Source organism: Macaca nemestrina, chromosome 4 (assembly GCF_043159975.1).
Source record: "Macaca nemestrina isolate mMacNem1 chromosome 4, mMacNem.hap1, whole genome shotgun sequence".
Classification (NCBI taxonomy): domain Eukaryota; kingdom Metazoa; phylum Chordata; class Mammalia; order Primates; family Cercopithecidae; genus Macaca; species Macaca nemestrina.
In genome coordinates, this window is record NC_092128.1 from 104,551,485 (window position 1) to 104,569,631 (window position 18,147).

General features: G+C 39.3%; 1 protein-coding gene across 2 annotated transcripts in view; it reads left to right on the top strand.

Moving 5' to 3' along the window:
• LOC105475843 (BMP binding endothelial regulator) overlaps positions 1 to 18,147 on the top strand; it is a 246,167-nt gene that overhangs the window by 47,534 nt on the left and 180,486 nt on the right. For both annotated transcript variants that reach the window (XM_011731390.3, XM_011731391.3), the window contains exons 4-5: positions 14,110 to 14,192; positions 17,647 to 17,737. In XM_011731390.3, coding sequence (XP_011729692.1) covers positions 14,110 to 14,192; positions 17,647 to 17,737 — 174 coding nt within the window. The remainder of the gene's footprint in view (positions 1 to 14,109; positions 14,193 to 17,646; positions 17,738 to 18,147) is intronic.

Here is an 18,147-nt window from a genome sequence, read left to right on the forward strand (position 1 = left end):
GATGCTTATCATCTCAAAATGTTTTGGAACCAAAACATTCTTATCTCCTCTGAGGCTTCTAATGACATTGTTTCATGGAGGGCCATAAAGCTGAGAGAATAAAGTGAGGTATTCTAGGTAGAAACTTGGGGTGCATCATCAGAAACCCCGGGAAAGGAATGATTTGACACTGAAGGCCCTGCAGTCTGTCTAGGTTCTCTTTTATTTGCTGCTTAAATTTGGCAACTCTGAAACTGAAAGTATGTCCGTATATGTGACATGCATCTATTGAGGAAGATGCATGAGTGTGCAGGCATCTGATTGTTATTTTAAAAATGATCATGATGCTGAATGGTAAATGTTCCTACTGGACTTCAATCAGAGAATGCTCTTTAGTTTCTTCAGAAGTTGATTCCTTTTTTTTTTTCTTTTTAGAATTAAATGTTTTAGATTTGTTTTGGAGAGGAACCTCATCTTAGAGCTAATGTGTATTGGCTTAGAAATCTGTCTGCTAGAGAGATTGATGTTTAACAAGACTAATATGATAATGAAGGTGAACAATGTACATTGGTATGTTCATGAACTTGAGTGCCTCCTTCTCCCCATATGAGCTTATTTATACCAGAGCCAGCTAATTATGTTTCTAGTAGGTTGGTGGTTGGAGGGCTGAAGATGTTTATCTGCAGACATGCTTGGGCATTGACTGGCTGATGCTGAACACATGAGCCAGTCCTCTGACTGTCCGAGAGTGTCCAGGCATCCTCCAAACCTGCACTGTGAGTTTTTAATATATTGGGTTCTGGGGAATGTGGCATGACCACCTTGATGAGACTGTGAATGCAGAAGCAAGGCAAACATCTTCAGACCTCGAGAGGCAAGGCCACACAGAGGAGCTGCGGGCAAAAGCCCAGCCCGGTTAATATTTTCAGACATCTAGACAGGGAACTTCTAAGCCTTACAGCCTGAGGATTGTATAATAGTCATGAAGACCCTCAGTTATTTGAAGAATGAAGTGAAAAGAAGACAGGACTTGGAATTAGATGGGGAATCAATTCTTGACTCTGCCACTTCTAGTTACTTGACCTTGGCCAAGACGTTTCTTTCAGAACCTTTGTTTTCCCCTCTGTATCATGCAGGGGCTGGACTAGATTAGTGGGTCCTGAACCTGCTTGTGTCTCGGAATTGCCAGGACTGCTTGTAAAATACTCAGAGCCTGAGCCCCACTCCAGACCAAATGAATCATAATCCCCAACGAGTGAGGTCCAGGCAACTGTGTTCTTTTTTGTGGCAAGACACACATAGCATAAAATTTACCATTTTGATAATTTTAAAATATACAATTTGATGGCATTAAGTACATTCACATTGTTGAGCAACCATTACCACTATCTATTTCTAGAACTTTGTCATCATCTCAAACTGAAACTCTGTACCCATTAAACAACATCTCCTCTTTCTCTCCTCCCCTCAGCCCTTGGTAGCCTGCATTTCACTTTCTGTCTTTATGAATTTGCCTATTTTAGGTACCGCATATAAGTGCAGTCAGACAATATTTGTCCTTTTGTGTCTGGCTTCTGTCACTTAGCGTAATGTCTTCAAGGTTTATCCATGTTGTAGCGGTATTAGAATTTTATTCCTTAAAAGGCTAGTAATAGCCCATTGTATGAATATACTGCATTTTGTTTATCTACTCATTTGTTGATAGACATTTATATAGATTCCACTGGGCATCTATATTCTGAATTAGCCCCCTAGGTGGTTCTGATGTTCAGCAGGCTTGGGAGCCCCTGGAATGAATGTTCTCCTGGTTAAACGATGTGTTGTATATACCAAGTTTAGGAGAAGGAGAGCCAGACATAATGCCATAAACTGAAAATATGTGATTGTCAGTATGCTTAAATATTTCTATGTAGGTATATGGAATTAACAGCATGACCTCTAATGCTAATAAAATACCCTAAACTCTACCCAAAAGTTCATGGTCTTCTGTTAGGAAGATAAAAGGTTTCACAGAGCCACTGGCACCTAATGTTAAAATATATAGTGCTATAAACCGTGATGTGCTGATGTGCTTGTCTTCCCCACACTGTTTTTCTTGATATCACCTTAGTTGCCAGGAATTGACCACGGTGGGAGTATTCATACCTTGGAAATCAGAATGCGTTTCAAAGTCAGGGCTTTTTCCTCTTAGAGAGCTGACTGTTAAATATGGGAAGCACACCACTGATTACAAGCCAGGTGTTTGATATTTCTCTTCTTTTTAACAAGAGTTTCTAATGAAAGAAATATAATTTAAAAGTATAAGCCTTTGTTGATAAACTAAAATTCAGAAATCAATGGTTGCTCTGAGATTCAGGGAGTGCGGAAGATTCCAGTACAGCTCCCATGAGTGCCTGCTTTAGCTCCAGCTTGGATGAGGTGTGGGCTTACGGTGTGGAGGTTTCTCCTCATTCCTCTCCTGGTGTGATCACATGGGTCAGTAGCTGCTTTTCTTGACAGATATTTGGCAGTCTCTTCCACAGCTCCTGCCCATAGGTTAAGGCCTTTATCAATTTTTTTTTTTTTTTTTTTTTTTTTTTTGAGATGGAGTTTCACTCTTGTAGCCCAGGCTGGAGTACAATGGTGTGATCTTGGCTCTCCGCAACCTCTGCCTGCTGGGTTCAAGCGATTCTCCTGCCTCAGCCTCCCCCCAGTAACTGAGATTACAGGCGCCTGCTACCACACCAGGATAATTTTGTATTTTTAGTAGAGATGGGGTTTCTCCATGTTGGTCAGGCTGGTCTCGAACTCTCGACCTCAGGTGATTCGCCCGCCTCAGCCTCCCAAAGTGCTGGGATTACAGGCGTGAGCCACTGTGCCTGGCCAAGGCCTTTATCAGTTTTGTCCTGTTTTTAGAATGGGTGAATTTTTCTCTTTAATGCGCGTATCTACCCATGGTTCAAATGTAACAAAGAACCCCTCTGATGTCATGGCAAGAAATCAGAGGCAGCCACACAGACTTCCAGAAGACTCTGTACAGTGTTGCACTGTTGAATCAGGTGTCTCTTCTGCTGGCTGCATGGTTCTAAAATCATCCCAAACAAATGAGTCTCAGCTCAGACTCTCCAGCAAACAGCCCAGGTGAAAGAGGTGGTAGATAAGAAGAAAAAGATGGGTACAGGAATGTGTGTTTTCACAGGCCCCCTAGGAATGCCCTTAGTCCTTGGACTACTCGTGGAAAAACGCTTCCCAAAAGTGTACTTGGCAAACATAAACAGGCTTCATTCCACAGTTAACGAGGCTTCTCAATGAGGCATAGATCAAGCCTGATATTTCCATATAAGCAATTTTTAAAATGGTCTAAAAAGCACCTAGCAGGGGTATTTTGTAGACATAGACAAGCTTATTCTAAAATTTGCATGAAAAGGCAAAGGACCTAGAATAACTGAAACAACCTTGAAACACAAGAATACAGTGAGAGGAATCAGTCTACTCAATTTCAATGTGTGTAGTACAGCTACAGTAATAAAGACGACATGGAATGGACAGAGGGATGGACACACAGATCAGTGGAATCGAATGAAGAACCCGGACTGAGACAGAAATATATCCACCTGATTTTTAACAAAATGCCAAAGAGATCTGATGGAAGAAGGCTAGGTTTCTAAACACATGGCGCTGGAGCAGTGAGCTGTTCATAAACAAACAAAACAAACAAAAAAACACACAAAAAACAAACACCTCACCTAAACTTTATACATGATATGACTAGGTCAAAATTAATCACAAACTTAAATATGAAATGGAAAACTGTAAAACTCGTAGAAAACATATGTAGGAGAATATTTGCGACTTAGAGCTAGGCGGAGTTTTCAGACTTGACACCAAAAGCACTGTTCATAAAAACGAAAAATTGATAAATCTATCTCATCAATATAGCAACCATTTGTTCTATGGAAGCTTTGTGAGGACAACAAAAAATCTAATTAGAAATGGGCAAAAGATATGAAGAGACATTTCATCAGAGTATATACAGGTGACAATGAAGTGCATAAAAGATGTTTAACATCATTAGCTGTCAGGAAAATGCAGTTAAAGCTACAATAAAATATTAACTCACTTATCAATATTGCTAAAAATATAAACATCAAACCCTTGGACAACATGGGTTTCAACTCTGTGAGTCCACTCACACACAGATCTTTTTCAATAAAAGTTACACCCAAGTGTCCCTGCCTCTCCTGTCTCTCCTTCCACCTCCTCCACCTCCTCCACTTTTTCCACCTCTGCCACCCCTGAGACAGCAAGACCAACCCCTCGCCTTCTTCCACCTACGTTAATGTGATGAGGGTGAAGACATGTATGATTATCCACTTGTACTTAATGAATAGTAAATATATTTTCTCTTCCTTATGACCTTCTCAATAACATTTTCTTTTCTCTAGCTTACTTTTTTGTAAGAATACAGTGTATAATACACATAACATACAAAATATATGTTAATCAACTATGTTATTGGTAAGGCTTCTGGTCAGCAGTAGTCTCTTAGTAGTTACATTTTTGGGGAATCAAAAGTTATATTCAATTTTTGACTTCAAGAAGGTTGGTCAAGGGTCAGTTGTAGAGTGATAACACCAAATGCTAGTGAAGATGTGGAAAATCTCTCATACACTGCTGGTGAAAATGTCAAATGATTGTTCGGCCACCCTGGAAGTCAGTATGACAGTTTCTTAAAGAACTAGACTTACACTTACCACATGACCCAGTAATTGCACTCTTGAGTATTTATGCCAGTGAAACAACGAACAAATGTTCATCACAGCATTATTTGTAAGAGGTAAAAAACTGGAAACAACCCAGATGCCCTTCAGTGGGTGAGTGGTTAAACCAGCTGTGGTATATCCATACCAAGGAATGGTATGGATACAAAGGAACAAACAATTGATACATGCAACAAGTTGGATGGAGCTCAAAAGAATTATTCGGAGAGAAAAGAGTCAACCTCAAAAGGCTACATACTAGATGACTCCTTTAATATTCTTGAATAACAAAATTATAGAAATGGAGAGCTAACTAGTGGTTGCCAGGGGTTAGAGACAGAGGCAAGAAGCAGACTGAGTGTTGTTATAAACGAATAGCTTGAGGGAGTCTTGTTGTGATAAAACAATTCTGTATGTACGTGGTTACAAGAATATACACGTAATAAAACTGCACAGAAACCCACACCCAGACAGACACAAATGAGTGCATGTAAAACTGGGAAAAATCTGAATAAGCTTTGTGGATTGCACAATTGTCAATTTCCTTGTTTTGCTGCTGTCCTGTAGTTATACAAGATGTTAACACTGGAGGAGGTTGGGCAAAGGGTGCATAGAACCTCCCTGTATATTTGTTTGCACTTTTCTATGAATCTATATTTCAGAATTAAAAATAAAAGATAAAGAGTGATGGTGGAGTATTTTTGACAACTTTTCCTGATGAACCCTGAACACCCTATTTAATCAGCCAGAGAGTTTACATTAAGTAATATGCTTTCCAAAGTATAAAAATCATGCAGGATAATGCATTAGTGACACAGATGGTGTTTCATATGTGTGTTGTAGATAACGCATTTATTCTTTACACTGTTACGGATGTCTTTGAAATTACTTTGAGGAAACTGAGGGTTCCATTCTTGACTTTTTGTCTATAGCCACCGTAATTTTTCTTATGAGGTTGTTGGTTGTTTGTTGTCTTTAAAGAAATCTTAGTTTCTTAGGCTGCTACTATGCACCCCAAACTAGAAACATGTTCCTATTATGAAATGCATTAAGGGAGAAAAGTCCTTGCTGCAACTTTTTTTACATCACCCAACATTCTTGCATTTGCTGTCTTCTTAGCATAAACACTTCTAAATATGGGAGTGCCTGTTGCTCAGGGCTGAATCCCATTGCAAAACATGTTGCTATTATGAAAAATGTATGAATTCACCGTTAGATGTTTGAAGTTGATGCTTTGAGCCCTCATTATTTGTTGCTTTCTAATGTTGAAAGGCCCAAGGCTTAGCATAGTTGGTAGCCAAATGTAAATACATTTAGAACAGAGTTCAAACTAAGTCCTCAAAATCAGCTCTTACCACTCCAGCCGCAAAATCTGCATTTAACCTTAAATACTGGCTTTCTACCACCACTGGAACATCCTTTTAAAGTATCATTGATAGGAAGCATGCCATCTTCCCCAGGGACAACACTTTTACTACTGAAGCTACCACTTTCTGAACTCCTCCTTTGTGTCTAGCACAAACCAAATAGTGAATGGAACATGGCTTTTAGAGTAAGGCAGAAGAGTGGCCATTTGTTCCCAAAGTAATTGTGCTTTTCTGAAGCTTGGTTCCCTTATTTCTAAATATCGGGGGTAAAATGTTATCTGTTGTGGAGTTAGATGTGCTCCCTTTGCACTACGAGGTCCTGATTATCTGTTCTATAGTGCTAGTATGGTTTGTCTCCATGTCCCCACCCAAATCTCACTTTGAAATGTGATAATCCCCATGTATCAAGGGTGGGGCCAGGTGGAGATAATTGAATCATGGGGGCAATTTCCCTCATACTGTTCTTCATGGTAGTGAATAAGTCTCACAAGATATGCTGGTTTTATAAAGGGGAGTTCCTCTGGACATGCTGTCTCTCCTGCCACCATGTGAGAAGTCCTTTTGCTCTTCCTTCATCTTCCACCCTAGTTGTGAGGCCTCCCAGCCCTGTGGAACTGTGAGTCCATTAAACTTCTTTTCTTTACACTTTACCCAGTCTCGTGTATGTCTTTATTAGCAGAGTGAGAACAGACTAATACAAGTGCTTTTATGAGAATGAAATTAAGTCCTTTATGTGAAAACTCCAAGTTCAACGCCTCACCTATAATAATTATGCAATTATTTAAATTTTCTTTCATTTTTTTTTCCCTTTTCCTGTTGGAAGATTATTTGTATAATATTTTTCAAATTGTTTTTGGTACCTCATCTTTGGAAGCGGCCTTCAGTGACGTTTTCCTGCCTTATAATCTCACAGGACTGTCTCTCCTGGTGTAATACTATTTTCCTTCTTTCTCCATTTTTGTTCAGCATGAGCTCAACTTAGTTCTTCTTTTCCTGTTGAGAGGCAATGAGGGCTGACTGCTTGACAGTGGGGTGCTGAGGGCGGGATGGTTTTTTCAATGGGATTCAGCCCTAAGCAATAGGCACTCCCATCTTTAGAAGTGTTTATGCTGAGAAGAGGGCAAACACAAGAATGGTGGGTGATGTATAAAAAGTTGCAGCAAGAATTTTTCTCCCTTAATGCGTTGCATATTCCCTTTATTGTATTAATTACATTAAAAATTCAAAAGTATATTTTATTGACTAGAATCCCAATTTATTTGCGGTTCATAGAATGTATTGTATTACCTTATGGTCAATGGCAGATACTGTATCTATTATGATACTGTAAAGTTATGTGACTGAGCCACAATTTCATCACTTTACAGTCTCCAGTAAACACAAATATTAGAAATCCAAGCAAGTCATGTGGAAGTTTTTTTTTCTTCCTTTATACTGGTGAAGTGAGTTGAATTTGCAAGTGATTCACTGTACTTATCTGAAATTTCTGCGTATTTGGGGTTTATTCATTAAATCATCAAAAATTAAGTGAAATAGCTTTCTATCTTTTTTTTCTATTGCCAATTATTTCATTTCAATCACATATTGAATTCCTAATTGGAAGCGAAACTAAAAAAGCAATGAAAAAAATTTTTGTGGTAAGGGAGCACACACTACTATTTAAGAACTCAGTTCATCGGCCTGATTCTTTCTCTTGAGACTGAGGAAATGGTTTGGCTATAAAATTCCCATTAGCCAAAAATAAGCTCAATTGCCTCCAGGATTCATGGTAGGTACAGCCTCGAAGAGTAATAAAAGCCTGTTTTAAATGAAGTCTTAAGGACACTGTTTAAGCCCCAGAATGGATAGTCAGATTTTATGTTTATCCCTTTTGATTATACTTCCATATGTTTCTGGAGAACAGTGTCTGAAAAGTGGTTCATTAAAAAAAAATTGTATTGGGCTGGGGTAATTTGGGGCTTATTGACCAAGTCCAGGGGAGCAGGGGTGCCCTATCAGGTGGCCTGGAAGCAGCAAAGCATGGCAGACCTGTCTGCTCTGTTTCCTTGTGCCATGTGGCATGAAATGACTTCAAAGACTCCCAGTTTGGTTTAATTTAAATAAATATGACTGTTTGTGTGCTTATTAAGAAAAGAGTCAAGAATAAACCAGTAGTTGGGCAACCAAAGTAGGTTTTTGAAAGGAAAAGGCACTCTACTGAAAGTTCACTTATCTGAATAGCTCCAAGAAAGCTTTCCTGTTTCTGGAAGAGGAGTTGAATGGGCCCACATACCCAAGAGAAAACAGGAGGTCCAGTGAATGTCACCTTTTCCATGTTCTATTTCTGTGGTTTGTAGGAATAGCTGTATGTTGGTGCCTACTATTTATTACCAATGAAATTAAACATTTATCAAGTCCTTCCCATAAACAAAGGGACTTGGAATTCACATTGTGCCTGGAGAAAGAACACAGGAGCATACTCTGAGTGGGGAAGTTTCATGGAAGGCTTCCCAGAGACTATGATCTTAAGCTGAGTCTTGAAAAAGGATGAATTAGGCAAGGAAGGAAAGCTTGGGTGACCTAGGTTTCCTTGTGGGACAATGGAGGTGGAGAAAATGGATGAGATCCAGGCTTTTCAATAAGGGACCAGCATGTGCAAAATCTCAGGTTGAGATCTTCTGGCCATGTTTTGGAGAATTCTAAGTAGAGCTTCTCTGCAATGGAGGGAGTACAAGTTTGGGAGCAGCAGAAGAGAGGATGAAGAGGTGAGTTGAGGCCAGGCCTGGGATCTCTTTGATGTTTAGTAAAGGTCCATGGTTTTCAATCCTGGCTACATGTTAGATTCCTCTTCCACTTCCTACTTTTGGAAACTTTGATCCAATTTGTCTAGAATAAAAGGGCTAGGGGTGGGTGTGCCTGGTTTATACCTCAGCCAGGCTGTGCACCATTGGTCATTGTGAATGATATGAGCAGGCCAGAAAGAGCACACAGTGACAGCTGTGTAGGAGAATGGCTTAAGAAAGGTCCCTACCACAAGCAGAAGAAACAGTCAGTGAGCCTGTTGCAATAGTACAGGCAGGCGAGAAATAACCAGCAGCTAAGCTGAGGCTGGAGTAGAGAGGCTGGAGAGGTAACTGGGAGAGAGCATCTAGAAGGTGTGGGAGGGCATTGAAGAAGGAAAGCCCAGTCAGCCCTCCACAAAGAGGCTCCAGACAATAACAACTGAGTGTCTTTTTCTTGGGCCCTTAGAAGGCAGCTATAGCACAAAAGAGTAAAGTTTTAGCAGAGGGATGGTTGGGTCGGAAGCCAGATAGCCTTAGCTGAGGAACTTGAACGTGCATTATTCAGAAGCTTGCGAATTCACTATGAAGGTAACCCCAGGCAATGACATGGAGTTCTAGGGATGAAGGGAAAGAACTGGAAAGGTAGGTTGGGGGCATGTTGTGAAGGCTTTGGGTAGCAGGGCGTAAGTTATTCATAATGGTAAGATCCAGTTCTTTGCCATTTGACTGATGTTAATGTGAAAAATGAGAGGATTAAGACTAAATGGGAGAAACTAGGCACAGCTAAGGCTCATTAGAAGGCCAATGCCATTTTCTTATGGTCCCGATGATTTTTAACAGCTATTTTAACAACAGAATGATGAAAATGTGTGGTATTCTTTCTCCCTGGGGATAATGTGGCCACTGAAAAAGGTCACAACTAATAGGAAAAATGAGTTTTATTGCTTAACTGTGGATTCAATTAATTTGTGCTCTTCCTGTTTTCGTTGCCCCGTTTTCTCAGTTGACTAGTTGACTACGCCAAGCTTCTCCACAAGAATAGGAATGTTAGGACAAATACTCTGGAGTTCTTTCCCACCCTGAAAAGAATTAACATAAGAAAGCCAAAATATATACAAAAGAAAAGCGTAGCTGATTTAGGCTCATTGTTGTATTATTTTAGATGTAAGGAACAACCATTGAGCTTTGAGTGATGGTTTAAATCAGGGTTTTTCATCCTTGGCACAATCGAAATTTTGAGCTGGTTAATCCTTGGTGCGCATTGTCGGATGTTTAGCATCATCCCTGGCCTCTACCCATTAGATACCTATAGCACTCCGTATCTTCCAGCTGTGATAACCCGAGATGTCTCCTAATGTTGCCCAAAGTCCCCTGGGTAGGGGTTAGGGTGAAAGGCAAAGTCGCTCTCACTTGAGAACTGCTGGTTTAAAGATATCGTAGTGATTTTATCAGAAAATTACCACACCTCCTGCTGCAGTACTGATGGTTTTATTGAAGCTTATAAAATCTCAAATGCTTTTTGTCACTAGAAGAAAACTCATGAATGTTTATAAATCCCTTGTAGGGAGTTTCTTTTAAATATTTAAAGAAAAAAAAGCTACTTTACTGGTTGCTGCATATTTACCTGACCAGTCATCTAATTATTCCAGTCACTTACTCTTTTATTTAATTACTAGATCTGCTATGATTTAATTTTATATGGACAAATGCTGGTTTTATTCCTGGGCCATGAAATCCTCAAAGCAAAGGTTATTATGCTGAATTGGAAAATGCTAAAATAATACTAGCAATTTAGACCTGGTTGTAAAAATGTAATTTTCACACGGCACCTGGATTCTAGTGTTAGTTTCAAATCTAATTTCTTCTAATTTGGAGTAAGCCCTTTAGCCTTTATGTGCAAATTTTCTCATCTGTAAAAAGAAGGAGATAAACTATAGTATCTGTAAGTTTGCTTCTATTCTAAACATCAACACTTGAATATATTTATATTATTTCATTGAGTTGTTCCTCCTGCTCCCATAATATACCTCTCAATGCAATTAAACCCAGAATGTGTCCCAGAATGTGGTCCATGGTGCTGGTCTACAATAAGATGAGTACAGAAATGGACAGTAAACAGGGATGTTTAATATAATTTGGTAGTGTATTCTGTACCTATTACATGTAATAATAAGAGTTAGGCCTATATTTTGTCTCTTTGAAATTCAGTTTTTTTCTGGTAAATCACTTTTATTATATTTTATCAAAGTATCAGTCCACACTGGATTAAAAAACAAAAACAAAGGCAGGGTGCGGTGGCTCACGCCTGTAATCCCAGCACTTTGGGAAGCAGAGGCGGGCGGATCACTTGAGGTCAGGAGTTCGAGACCAGCCTGGCCAATATGGGGAAACCCCGTCTCTACTAAAAATACAAAAAATTAGCCGGGCGTGGTGGCAGGCACCTGTAATCCCAGCTACTCAGGAGGCTGAGGCCGGAGAATCACTTGAACCTGAGAGGCGGAGGTTGCAGTGAGCCGAGATCATGCCATTGCACTCTAGCCTGGGAGAGAAGAGCAAAACTCTGTCTCAAAACAAAAACCAAAAAGCAAACAAACAAAAACAAAAACAAATATGGTCTCTCACTAGAGGGAGTTTGAGAAGCAATGCCTGGATGTATGATGGAAAATTTTGTCTGCATCTCTTTCTACCATGGCCAATAAGAGATAGTATATTCCATCTCTCTGTAATTTAAATAAAAATAGGGCAAGATACTGTCTGTTTACCCTATTAGTAGCATAAAGTTGGTGGCAAATAGAATTAATTGTAAATAAATTTATCTAACAGAAAATAAGAAGTCATTTATTTTTGGAGTACATACAATGTTTTCTTTGATTGTATGTGTAACTGAGTCTTCATTTAGCTCAAGCTACTTTCATGAATTAAAATAACATGTTTATCTTAGAACATAAACCCAAAGAGCAATGAGAATGTCCTTTCTTTAATTATCTTTTTTTTCTGAGAGTTCTTACATATGAAATCTACTCTAATGCTTGATGTACTGAAGTCTCCATAAGTAGTTGATGGTAGTGAGGGTAGGTGAAGAAGGAAAAGGTGTGGATTACATTTACTAAAGAGATTTTCAGAGATGTTTTGGAGTCTATTCAGTCACTCAGATTCATCCATCATTTGAGAAGATCTGTTATATGGACTCAGATGTGATAGAATGACATGTAAACAAGGTTGGTTAAGCAATGGAGCACTTCACAAAGTGACCTTCGTCCGATTTTCCAGTATTATTGTCCAATCTTTCTTTATGTGGTAAAATATGGTGGAGGAACAAGGCTTCCCACTGACAGTTATTTGAAGCAGAAAACACTGTTGGTTTCCTTGCACTGTGGACCATTTATTCCAATACCTTTTATCCCATAAAGAGTGGAATAACTCAGATGGCCTGGTGCTCCTCCTGGGAGCCCTTTGCACATGACCTGGCATTGTTTGGGAACAGTCTCTTAACCCTGGCCCACATGGATTTTGTAGTACACTTCCTCCTCTAAAACAAAAAAGGCAAGATCTTTGCCTGCACTATTAGCAGCAAAAAGTTACCCTTTCTTTCAGTTTTTTAATTCAGATGATGAAAATATATAACATATTTGGAAACTCCACTGGCAGACTTGGCAGGCGTTTCATATTTACTTGGACTTAACATGAATTGGCTTTGGTTCTCTGATTTCCCCGCCTCCATCTCTCGGAGCAAGTTATTTATTATCTGAATGAGTCTGTGTTAGTGGATCAGACATGCACATGGCACGTCTCTTGTAAGTGCGTTTGTTCAGTAAGATTTATGCTAGACCAAATTGTTTTATATTGGTTTTCATTGTTGAAAATTTACTGTATTCATTCTCGGTTTGGCCTAAGTATTTGTAGTGTGCTAGGGGTTCCTGTGGTTGAACATTTTATCTCTGTAACACTTCATGCAAAGGAAATTAAAAAATATATAGTGAAAGCATTTCCCTAATGTGTTTCCAATCAGCTGTGTACTTTAGTAATTTGATTTGTAGGAACTAGAAGGCAGAGTATTAATGAGCCCTTTTCAATCATTCATAATTCTTTTGGAATTCAGATCATAGTTCCAAGTTTATGAAAACATCTATTGAGTTTTTTCTAAGTCCTTTGTTATTCTGCTTGAATGTATTAAGAGGGATTTTTTTTTTAACCACAGCATTATCTAAAAGTTCTCATGGAAGGAGTGAGTCTCTTCTCTGCGTCTTGGACAAGAAAAACGTGATGTGAATTGAGGTTGATTAGCTTGCCAGAAATCAGTCATTGAAATAGAGAGCCAGGCCCTTTTATTTCTGCATTATCACATGTGTGTGTTCCTGCTTCTGTACTTTTTGTATTAAGCAATCCAGACTATGTATTGGTAAATCTCTTTGCCTAATGGGCTTCTAAGGATACAGTGACTATAGGCATTGCCAGGTGCATCTTCCTAGATTGTGTAACCCACAGTGTGGAGGGGTATTTGTACAAACTGACTCAAGACCTAGGCTGTGATTTCCACACTATTGTTTCTTTGGCCCTTTTCCATAGAGACTCAAGCTAACTGGCTTATTTCTTCTTTTGAGGATCTCTGGCCTTTGACTTCTCTTTTTGCCAATGAATAAACATGTGATAATCCATACTTGGGTAGTTTCAGATTTGCTTAATCTAATTTACTACCTAAAAGTAATATAAAAAAATAAATATGAAATTATAGTTCTTAGAAATGGAGGTAAGAGTTGAACGTTTTATCTGGTGAAGACAGTAGCTCATCAACAATCTTGGATGTGTATAGAATTTTGCGTTCAATTCCTGTATTTTCATTTTCTGCTTTTATTTTCTATCATGTTTTAAGCTTCACTCTTGATCTTGAGTTAAGTTAATCTCATGTAAGATCCCTTTTCATAGTGGTGTTTTTAGCTCTGTTACTCCTCATACATCATTAGGCATAAGTCAAGTCATAAGGTTATACATTTTGGCCATGAGAGTTCATTAATCTATGGCTTTACACTTGATGATATAATCCAGGAGGTTAATCTTTTCAGTAGTCAATGAATTAATGTAAGTGAATGTCAAGTGGATACTTAGAAGGCTTAGTTGTGTTTTGGGAAAAAGTAGCCAAAGAGCATGGTGGTTCCTGTGATCGCTAATTTGGGCTTAGAGAACACAACTTATTTTGCTCCAAACAGTAAAGGAAACCCATATCCATTCTTGGCCTTTCTTCCTGCTTCTGTGTCTCCTGTCTAGGTTGCACCTATGAAGGAAATACCTATAACAGCTCCTTCAAATGGCAGAGCCCGGCTGAGCCTTGTGTTCTACGCCAGTGCCAGGTAAAGTTCAACTATTTCTCTCTTTAGTAAAAAGGAATCCATAGAGTCCGCTTTAGTCACCCCTTCACACAGCACAGAACAAAACCCTAAAAAGGCCAAACAAAAATGAAAAACCAATGAAAAAGCAACTTTATTCTTGTGTGTACTTACTGTGACATTCATCATAACGAGACAGGTGCAGCATAGATATTGTGTAGAACTTGCTTCCAGAAACATAGCGGAATTGTCCACCATTGTTCAATTGTGCCTGGAAAAACTCCAGGAAGATGCACATGTCCTTGGGGAAAATTCATGTCTTCCTGTGAAGTCATCTTTGAGCAAAACATGAATTCCTCTTAGCAGAAAGGGGGTTTTCTTAAAGGATGTATGTTTCCCTTCTTTGATTTAGAAAGATTTTGAACTGGATCCAATCTGTAAACTATTACATTGAAGCAATTAGTATACCGTAACTCGATGATTTCAACCTGACAAATTAAAAAACCACCAATTCAGCAACTAGGGAGTCCACTGTGGCTGATCCTTATTGAACTCTGAAAAGAGCAGTGATTCCACATGGCTTTAACCCTGTCAGGTGTTAAACACAGCAAGATAAACTAAAGCAGAAATGAAAAGCCTAAATTTTCAAACTCCTCCTTTAAAAAAAACAAGCACACAAAATCTCTTTGTACGTACTCTGTTAAAAATTATGCTCATCTAATTTTGACAAAACTAAAAAATGCTTCTTTGTAGAGAAGGTGCTGTTAAATCATTTTATCCCTAACCCCATTTCGTTGTCCGAGGATATGCTTTTGCATTTAAAGGAGATTGAAAGGTTAATATAATAATGGATGTTTCTCCTTGCTCTTATCTTAAGCATAGTGACGTTTAGTTTACTGAAATCTAAATTTTATGTAGTTACACTCCTATTATATGCCACGATAGGTGTGTTCATTCATAAGAACTTCAGCTATTTATTTAGTTAAATATTCAGCTTATTTATGTAGGAAATCTGTTACTTGTTAAAATAAGCAGTAGGTAAACAAATATAAATAATAAGTTATTAAATCAACAAATATTTGCTGGATTTTTGCTCCAGATTGCAGGTCCAATCAGTGTCATAGTGCAAAGGGATGAGAGCAATAAGTTTCCATAACACCAAAATCCCACATATGTTCCAAAATTTATACCACTTTACCCATGCCCTGACTCTTGACCAACAAAATTTCCACTCTTTGATAGAGCACTCAGAAAACCAAAGCCATGGTTACAATGCTAAACAAGACAAGCACATATCCTCTGGAGTCTAGCATAGTATTCATATGTAACAGTCAGAGGTTTTGAAGATCCTCAAGTTGCATGGACCAGCCATGGGTGAATTTTGCTGCCTTTGGGTGAAGACTTTGTTTAAATTAAGTGGAAGCTATTATATGGGAGGAACTATTTTGTTGACTGAATAACACATTAAGCCATTATCCATTGTTAACCCTGAAACTCCAATTGCCTAGCATCTCTGGTCAGTAGGGCTCAGAAAGAGTGATGCAGGAATCTCTAATTACTGTTGAAAGAGATCTTAAAGTCCAGCAGCCTTGGAAGTCAGGAGATGCTGACCTGTAAGATGGGGCACAAAAAGTGGATGTTACCTACCCAAGAGGAACTTTGCCTTTCATTTTTCCTCCTTTCTAAAACCTTGTTTGTGCCCTGCTAGCTAGGATAATATTTATTCAATATGCAGAAAAGCAAGCTGCGGTGAAGGGACCTACCAAAGGCTGCTCCTTTGCTCAGCTGGGACCTTCCCTCTACTGACTTGCTTCCTTCTTTAGGTATGAGACCTTATCTTGGAATGAAGGAAATTGCCATTTACTGGCACCTGTCAGGGAAGTCTTCTTGCTTCTCTGCAGAATGACACAATGGCAACCTCTCTTTGCATGCTCTTCTTTTCTCAGGGCACAAAATCAGCAACAGAGGATACAGTGTAGGGCAATAGGTGAAATATGGATTCTGACACTCACATAACTTGCTGCTTAACCTTGCTGTACCTCACTTTAACCACCTATAAAACAGAAATAGTACTCTCTTCAGGGGTAGTTGTAAGCAGAAAGCCAAACTGTTATTAAAAATGCTTCTGGTAGACCGCCTGCATGGACTGGGTACAACAAGGTCTCAGACAGATGACAGGAAGTCTAACGATCTGGCCTAGATCCATTTGAATTGAATTTTACCTATTTCTTATATCTTCCTACCAAGGGAGCTCTGATGGTGAGAAATTTACCTTTATTTTCCTGCTTTTAATTTCTTATGGGAAGAGGAAAATTTGAAGATCATGGACAGGAAATTCATGCTGGGAACTAACCTAAATCCTCCATCTGGATTGCAGATACTGAAGGAAAATTGATTTGGGGCCATGCATAGCTTTTTGCATTGCTTCAGTTACATAACTAAAGCATGGATCTTTTTGTGATGTTATATATTGCTGGTACCTTAGTTGTTTTTTTTCTTTCCCATGTGATTTAAGCCATAACAAATTCTCCAGTGAGTGGAAACCTCAGGCCTGACATGATGTGAAAACATTTAGGATGTAGCCCTTCTTGTTGGGTTGAGATGATGTGGTAGCAGACACGATGAAGAAAATGACCTAGTTGTCAATTTGTTATGTTTGTTTTCAGCCTGTGCCACCCCTCCCATCACAGACAACAACAAAAACCAAACCAAAAATAAAACACAAATCCATTTACAAAATAGGTGGAGAATCTGGAGAAAGCCCTTCGAAGGCCAACTCTGAAAATTAATTCTAAAAATGTTTCAATTGACATTAAGGTGATATTAGAGTCCCAATATCAATTTGAGACTCACTTGATTTATTACTAAGCCCTAAAGTCTCTATTTTGACATATATAATATGAACTTAAAAATAGTTTTGTCTAATCCCTTCCTTTGATGCTTGAGGAAAACTGAGACCCAGGCTCTGTGTGAGGCAGAGTGACATTTCTAAGATTGCAGAGCTGGTCTAGTTATTTCTAGAAGGTTGGTAAGGATTTAGGTTCTCCAGGTGCTAGTCTGGGTTAAGATGCTTATACTCTGTGCCTCACCATTAATGGCTTGACATGAATAACAATGACAGAAAGTATAGGAGTGTGGAAAACCTAAAACAACTGTGAATGAGCAGCTAGATTCTGTTGGGTACTTACTGACAGCAAGAAGGTCTTAAAAACTAGATTTAAAAGGAAGCAAGAAGTTAGGGCCAAAGAGAAAGCAAAGACAGGGAAAATAAGAAGCGACAGATTTGCACTGAGTTCTAGAGCACTGATTGGGGTGAGCCTGGATCTCACCTCGTTGGTGTCTCATACCTCTTGCCCTGACACCCACCAAGCTTTGCGGTTTTTGTGCTTGGACACTTCTCCTACTTAGGTCACTTTCCAAAAGTAGTAACTCCGTGGGAATTCCGGGCTGACTTTGCTTGTGGTGTTCTGTGTTTCAGGAGGGCGTTGTCACAGAGTCTGAGGTGCGCTGTGTTGTTCACTGTAAAAACCCTTTGGAGCATCTGGGAATGTGCTGCCCCACATGTCCAGGTAACGTTCTTAGGAAGGGAAGGCTGGAAATCTCTGTGTGTTCCCTCAGGGATGCATGAATCTCCCAACCCCTCTTGTTGGAAATTTTCTTCCCTTTACATCTGTGTACCTAATGGGTTTAGAGAGCGAGCTCCTTTGCATAGAAATATCCGCTTGGCCTCCTTGGTGTGCCCAGCATGAATGCAATGTGCTGGAGGTCTTGGCATGCAGGTTCTCCAGGCTCCGAGGTCTGCTTTCCACTACACAGAGCCACAGGTAATGCTTATTTTGGAAGAAAAGGCTGTGGCTTTCTCTGGCTTCCAGAAATGTCTTTTTACTGCTTCATATTGCAAAATCCTGGCCAGAGCTCGCCGTGGTGATGAGGTGACCAGATGTTTTCTGAAAACTGAGAGCTGTGTCCCTAAGTGAAT